The 7,914-nt window shown below is 32.2% G+C and overlaps 1 protein-coding gene across 1 annotated transcript; it reads right to left on the reverse strand.

Annotated features, from left to right (window-relative positions):
* Nucleotides 1–2,051: 2,051 nt before the first annotated feature.
* LOC105115342 (uncharacterized) lies at nucleotides 2,052–5,127 on the reverse strand. Its single transcript, XM_011012194.1, has 7 exons — nucleotides 4,828–5,127; nucleotides 4,567–4,668; nucleotides 4,030–4,472; nucleotides 3,835–3,944; nucleotides 3,578–3,720; nucleotides 2,993–3,484; nucleotides 2,052–2,896 (listed from the first exon to the last, which is right to left on the reverse strand). Exons 1-7 carry the CDS (start codon nucleotides 5,056–5,058, stop codon nucleotides 2,276–2,278), a joined length of 2,142 nt encoding a protein of 713 aa, XP_011010496.1. The 5' UTR covers nucleotides 5,059–5,127; the 3' UTR covers nucleotides 2,052–2,275.
* Between the last annotated feature and the right edge of the window lie 2,787 nt (nucleotides 5,128–7,914).

Here is a 7,914-nt window from a genome sequence, read left to right on the forward strand (position 1 = left end):
TAATTTAGTCAATATTTCAATAACCAATAAAATTTTAATTCATGAGAATTAATGATAAATATTATAATATAAATGTTGGACTTACAAGTAGATTGATATTTAAATATCAGGAGTTGACTAGAAAATTCTTAGAGTTATTCTAAATATTCATCAATTTTAATTGAGAATATTTTTCATCACAATATACGAGTTGTAAAATAAATTTTGTACCTTATAGGATAAGTGAACCCTCTTAAAACACCTATATGGATCCTTTTCATAAAAATACATTTCAGTACAAAAATTCATAATAAATTAAAAAAGTCAAATTTATTCATATGAATAAATCCTCAGCCTACGCCATAGACAAATTACTAGTTAGAAATTTATCAAAACCTATAAACCACATTCAAACCACACAATGCAACTGACCTTAGATATGGTGCACTAAGGATGCTAATATCTTTTCTAGTCATAACCCGTCTTTTACCCTTAAAATCTCTGATAAAATCAGTACACTCAGATTTCTTAGTGATCCTGATCCAAACAACTAGGTGACAACTCCTACAACCCCCTGACACTACTCGTCCACATGTGACGATAATTAGTTAGCAATTAAAAAGTACAAAGTAGTATATATAATAGTAAATCTAAATATATACATCATAAAAATAATATCATTAAATATTTTTTTTAAAAAAGATTATTTTTGTTAATTGTGTAAAGTCAAAGGAAAATGTTGTAAATGAGAAAAATTGTGTATACACCGTTAAGAAAAATAAACATAAATTATTTAAAGATAAAAATAAGTAATGATGAAAATCCTACTTAGTTGATTAAAGATTCCAAGATTAAAAAAAATAATCATTCTCCTAATTTGTAAATTAAAGTTTGAAAAGGAATCATGTACCAATAATTATAAGTTTTTCTCAATGTTGTTCAGCATAAATATTTTAAATCTTTATTAAAGAGTTTGGAAACTAAAAAAATTTAGTATTAACAAGGAGGATATCAAATTAAAAGTGGATTCTACTCACTTTTAAGGTTAAAATTTTATTGCAAATTATTTTTTAATAAAAATTATTTAATATAAAACATTAACATAATTAAAAATAAATTATAAATGAATAAGAAATTGATGTAAAAAAAATATTTGATTGACATGTTTTTATAAAATCCAAACTCTTTTATATCATATTCAATAAATACAATATAATTTATATAGTAAAAAGTTAAAATCATAAACAAGCTTGAAAAATGGATTTGTGCTTAACCTACACTAGTAATCGCTTAGTTTAAGGTTAGACCTTAGACCTTGGAATTTAATTTGAGTTTATTATAAAATATTTATTTGACATATAAAAAATTATTTTTTCAATTTATAAATAAAAAGTTTCAATAAATTTATTTGTTAATGTAAATAATCTTTTATTTAACTCAAAAAGTCAAATTTCAAAACCAAAAATTGTCAAGTTTTTTTTTATTTTTTTATGGGAAGGTAGGGCTGAAGGAAAAATGTTTGGCATGAACTTTCATACTCTTTTTAACCTCAGTTTTTTATTTTTTATTTTTTTTTCATTTGTTTTTTAGGTTATTTTCTATAGTTTCAAATTCATTATTTTTCACTTGTTTTTCTTTTACTCTAGAGCTAAGGTTTTGTTATAGTTGAAAGATACTCGGTTATATTTTCTAAAGTTTATGTATTTTATTTAAAAAAACAACTAATAATTTTTTTTTTAATCTTAAGAAATTTATTGACATCATTCCTTTTTCATCAAGAGATGAAAAATTAAAAATTAAAAATAAATAATTAATCATTAACAATAACAAGTTTTCAACTCAGTTAAATTTTAAATACCTCAAGTAATTACTTATAATATTTTAGTTTAAATATAATATTTAATTATATGCTTTGTATATATGCTAAGGCTTTCTTTTAATTTTTATTATAAGTTTTACTATATTCGTAATATGCATTGATATCTAATGCTAAATTGTCTTGAGTATATAAAATTGCAAGCAATCTATAAAAATCTAAAATGATAATTTAAAAAACATGAAAGATATCAAAATGAAAAAATATTAATAAAATCAAATTAAGCATGGTGGGACTGCAACACACTGAAATTTATTTTCATGGTATGGAATTTCAAATGCCAAACCCGTGTATTGAGCACCAAAGCTCGGCATCACGTCTCAGAGTACATGAAAATGGAAAAGAAAGAAGAGCACGCACAACATTATTTAGCGGCAGCAGGAGCGACAAGGAGGCGTAGCTGCTGCTCACCTACTCGAACTATACGTCATGGCAGCAAAGGAAAGTGGTGAATTTCTCCATGGAGCGGTGGCACTCGGGGCATTTCAAGGTCTCGGGGATCCTACCAGCAGTCATTGGGAACTCAAAGCGGGAGCAAGGATGAACAATGTCGTGAAGATTTTCATGGTGCTCTTGGAAGGCCAAATCAAAACCCTTAACTGGCACTTGCTCCTGCCACAAGTCGTACTCGACCAATGTTGGCAAAACTGTGGTGCCATGGCCATTGACGACAACACGAGACCCCTTGCTAAGCACAGCCCATCCACCTTCTCTGTCGTAGCTAAGCAACTTCTTGATTTCTTGCATCATAGGATCATGGTCATCAAGCTTGCCTAACTGAATCTTGGAGTACAGCATGCTCTCTAGCCTGGTCCAAAAGAACCACATCATGGTAAGGTCTTGCCAGGCGTAACTGAGCTTCTCCACATTAATTGTCCCCATGACTCGCTGGATTTGCTCCCTCTCTCTGCTCTTCCCCACGTAAACCATCTCAAGGGGAATGCGGGCTGCCTGTGCGACAGCGCGTGCTGTGTTTGTGAACTTCCTCACCCATTCAACATCGCCCCCTCCGTACAAGAAAATATACTTCTCTTCCTTAATCTGATTGTCATAAAAATGTTGCAGCAATTGTAAAGAACATATTATAAATACCCACAATATTGTATGTATGTTTTATTGATTTTATAAGGAATTTACCCAATTAAGAATCACTGGGTCAATGCCATCAACCAGAAGCTCCAGCCTCCATGTCTCTTCCCTCCACAAAGATTCCTCTCTCAAGCTGGTGAAAGGGAAGGCGTTGCTCCCCCAAATCCACATCATGTGGAGTGCATTTGGGCTAACCACCTTTCCCTGAGGGTCAAGCACCACAAGAATAGGCTTGTTCCTGAAGTGCCACACCTCCTTAATGAACCTAATGGCTGCCTTATCAATCAATGATGGATGGTACACTGTGTACCATGGCATTGAATTCTGCAAGCTCTCAAATTTTTCTTTCAGTGGATCAGTCCACTGAATTGAATGGTCTGTAATTGGGATCCAGACCAGGTCATACTGACTATCCAGCCTAGTACCGTGGTGTCTGGATTCATTGTATATCTGTTCAAGAATCGAAAGCTCATCATTCGAAATGTCAAGACCAGAAATGAGCAATAGCACGTTCTTCCTTCTCAATACATCAAGATGGACCTGTAAAATTTCAAAGTACAGAAATATTTTGCATTAGCTTGATAACATTTTAGTACTGCATATATAATTAGATGAGATGGTAAAGGAGCAAACCCTTCTCTTATTAGAGCCATCTATCAGTGGCTGGATATCATCCTTTGCGTAAATCAGGGCCTTGAGGACCTTCATGTTGTCAACGTGAATCATTTCAAAGAGATTCAGAAGCATTTGATAGGCTTCGACATGCCTCTTTTCATCTGCATCAAACACCAATAAATTTATAAGCGTACTCGATTATTTGAACATCAATTTCCTGTTTTCTTATTACTAATCCAACAGTTTAATACAAAGGTACTTGCTAAGGTTCAGACCTATGTATTGGTAGCAAGTAGCCAATTGCTTCCTCAGATGCTCAAGTATGTTGCTGAGTTTGTGAGCCAAGGTGGATAGCTCCCATGCCTTAGTGGTTGATATTGAAAACCTGAAACAGGTGATCAAAGAGATTATTACAAGGAATACAGGATGTAAAACATGGCTTGATAAAGATAGTGAGTAGAAAAGCATACTCATATCCCATGGTAGTGAGGCTGGTAATCTGATCCGCACAAGCCAGAACACTCCTTACGGTCCAGTAGACCGCAGTAGGGACATGGGCCATGGCTGCGGACAACGCTGACACTTCATGGGAAATGTAAGTTGGTGGTAAATCCTTGAACTCGACCACGCATCTAGTCACGTCCATCATAACCTTGATCAGATAGTTAAGGGCATCGAAACGAGGTTTCAAGGGCCCTGAGTGTTCCAGGATGTTAGGCAATTGCTTGAGAATTGCCATGGATTTGGCAAGTTGATTTGAAGAATAAATCTGGGCAAGCAGCCAAAACTCTCCATAATTCAAAGCAAAAGCTGCCATGGTCAGAACCAGTTTGGCATCCCAGGAATAGCTTGCTAGCATGTTGAAAAGTTCGACAGTTGTTGCGTGCCCGTCTGCCCCACCCTTATAGGCAATCTGCAAAGAGTTGGAAAATAATTAAAACTACCACAAATCCGTTAGGCTATTAATGCCTATAATATCATATTAAAATTGAAGCTTATTGAATAACCTCGCAGGAAATTCTGTCAATAGTATGCGAAAGCGAATCGAGCATGACAGCGAAATTGGCATGGTTGGTCTTGTCCTCCGATTCAGCATGGGCTTGGGAAGTCTGCATTAATTATATCACAGTGATTACAGATATATTAAAAAAAAAAGACAGAGTTAAGTTAATATAAATTTCTAGTTTGCATCAAATTAAATTTGTTGGATGATTCAGACTTTATATTTTGTTAAAACTGACAGTGTATGAACAGGTTTCCGAGGATACCGTTAGAGAGGTATCGGTTTGCAGGGTGGCTCGTTTGAGGATGTCTTCAACAAGGTGAAGAAGAGGTTTAACGTCAACCTCTCGGCCATCAGGAGCATGAGTTTCTACAATTTGTTTCATCATCACATTGTCATCAGACATCGTAATCATGCTGCGGTCACTCCTGATCAGTTGCTGGTTCATATTAGATGCTGAGGGGGCAGGGAGCCTGAACGGGAGACCTGATGCCATGCTGAGCTGATATAGTAAGCTAAGGGTCAAGGCTCAGAAGTAGAGAAGATTGGCTTGCGTGTCTTTGCTGCATATTTGGCAGCCCATTTATACCATCGCAAATGGAATAAAGCTCACTTGAATCAACTTCCTTGCTTCCATGGTGGTCAAGATCTTGTGAACGTTAAAGAGAAGAAGGCTATGCTTTTGTGGCCCCTCTGTCTGCCCCACTTCCTCCTTTATAGAACATGGATTTTACCGTACAAATCTGATTATGCAATACACTACAATGAAACCTTTTCTTTCTTCTGTATTTTCTAGCAATTTGGGACCTCGATTCTAAATTTCCTCGACATGAATTATTAACCAACACAACCTAGTAGGGTTGAAGCTTTCTTGGTGGATTTAATGGCATGCATATTTACCCCCTAAATTGTTGGGGTTGTAGCAAAGGAAAGCATGGACTCCAAATTTGAATTATTGTTTCTTCAATCTATTAGTTATTGAATAAATTATGGCCTGCAGTGAAGATCAGAATTTTTAAACCTCACCTATCCAAGGCACGAATTCTATATTTTAATTGGGTTATCTAATTATTTTAATTTTTTAAAAAATATTAAAATAATATTGTTTTAGTAAAAAAATTTAACAAATTACAACTAAATTTTTTATCAAATTGTCGGGTCATTTCAAATTTTAATTTTTTTTTTTTAATTTTTTTTAAACCCTACTTGATCCCAGCACCAGATTAAATAGATCTTGGATCGATTTTTTAGATTGGGTCAATATTAAAACTATGATTAAGATTAAGAATTAAAAACTATATTATTTTAAAGCTTAAAAAAAAAAAACTAGAAACAACAAACATTTAACAATGCATTATTCAATATTGTCTTTTAATTAATTCGAAGAGGGAGGGAGGGAGCATCTATTCAAGAATTTTCTTCTAAAGTTTTTCGAATTGTTAAGAGAATAACATCAAATAAGGCGACTTTTTCTTCTTTCTAACTTTTTATATTTATCTTTATTTTTACTTCTCGAGAAAAAAAAATCGCATTCTTTTAAAATGGTCTCATATATAGCATTTAGATCAATCATTGGACTGATAATTTTAGCACGATTGACCTTAATTTATTCAATAAATATATATGTTTGAGGATATAATAGACTTTAATTTTGTTTCTTGTGTGATCCTTCATCTTAAGAAATACCATATAATCTTTGGGTCCATTTTTTTTTCTTACCATTTTATTCTTAACAAAAGATGTTATACAAATGAAAAGGTTTGTAGTAAATGTCAGAGCATGTGTCGATAAGTAACGGTAAAATAAACAAAATGAATGAAAATATCATATTAAAAATTATTATTGAATACAAAGACTAATTATATAAAACTCATAGCGAATAAAGATAGATTAAATCCGTGTTGAGACTAATTAAAGAATAACTTAGGTGCTGCCAACACTTTTGATGGAAGAGATGTTTAAAAGAGGAACGTAGTTGTCGAGTTGTTTGGTGCGTGACAATAATAATTGCACCTTCTTTAATTTCTTCAGGGGTGCTAATGACTGAGAATTTTATTCTCTTGTTCTGTGTTTTTTTAATGAGACAAAGAGTGAACATATAAAGATTTGGATATTATTCTTTGCTTTCTTTAGGAGCTGAACTATCAATCTGGTTTAGAAGAAAAGCAAATCTGGCACAAAAGATGCTTGGTACAAGTGTTCATCATCATTGTAGACGACGTGAATCCATGAAACACTAAGCTTTGTTGATTCATATATTAGAATGCTTTTTGCTCGGATCCAATCAAAGGAGTGGAGATTACTTTTCCGGCGTCTCAACCTCGGATATGCATACGTTGATATTAACTGATGGCTCCGTAGGTTTTGGCATTATAAAAAATAAATATTGAAGTTATGTTCTTGTTTAGAAAAAGGTTCAAAACTTCAGCCAAGCCCAACCCAAATGAACATATATCTGATAAGGTATAGACTTATCATTATTAATCATGGTTACAAAGCAAGCATAAATGAATATAAATCATTTATAAATCTAGAAAGTTATCATATCTAATATCATATCTAATACCCTTAGTTTATCTATATAGCAAATAAGAATTTGGCAAATTGTCATTATAATATCTTACCTTTTCAATTTTATTAACATTGAAAGTTCCTAATATATACTTTTAATTTGAAGATAATTTTTTTTCTTATATATATATATATATATGGTAATATATAAAAGTCTACCAATATTTCTATCAAAATTTCAGTAGAGTTTTCTTTATATTTAGAACATCCCAAGTTATTGACTTCTTTCAATTTACTTATTCAAGCTATTACAACACGATCCACAATTTTGAACTTTATTTATATCATCAATACTCAACTCCTTATACAATATACACACTCACACCCACACCCACACACACACACTACGAATAAGATGAATATAAATATAACCCATAAATCATATAATAAAGTCTAGAAGAAAAATGGATACTGGTATAATCAGAGTTGATATTTTATCCAAAATGCAGGAGTGTAAAAGTAATAAATAACCCGGCAAGACTGGGTCGAACCACATGGAAGGTAACTGTATAAATTAAAAATAATAATAATAAAAATAATAATAATAAAAATAACAAATAATAATAATAATACCAATGATAATGATGATGGTGGTGAAGATGAGTTAAAGAAGATTTTGAGATGTAAGATTAATGTGAAGATTATACAATGATAAAAACAAATGTCAAGGTTAGAGAATACACTAATAGTATTAGAAATAAATAAAGTATAAACTCTTATAAATTATCAACATGATCATATTAATCATCTTATTTACATAATACCATATTTATAAATTTTA

The sequence above is a fragment of the Populus euphratica genome, unplaced genomic scaffold (genome assembly GCF_000495115.2).
Source record: "Populus euphratica unplaced genomic scaffold, PopEup_1.0 scaffold681.1, whole genome shotgun sequence".
Lineage (NCBI taxonomy): Eukaryota > Viridiplantae > Streptophyta > Magnoliopsida > Malpighiales > Salicaceae > Populus > Populus euphratica.

Coding starts and splice junctions, on each gene's coding strand:
- LOC105115342 (XM_011012194.1), bottom strand. CDS start 5,058: ATGGCATCAGGTCTCCCGTTCAGGCTCCCTGCCCCCTCAGCATCTAAT. Junction 3,485..3,577: donor ATGGCTCTAATAAGAGAAGG/GTTTGCTCCTTT, acceptor GAAATTTTACAG/GTCCATCTTGATGTATTGAG. Junction 2,897..2,992: donor ACCCAGTGATTCTTAATTGG/GTAAATTCCTTA, acceptor TATGACAATCAG/ATTAAGGAAGAGAAGTATAT.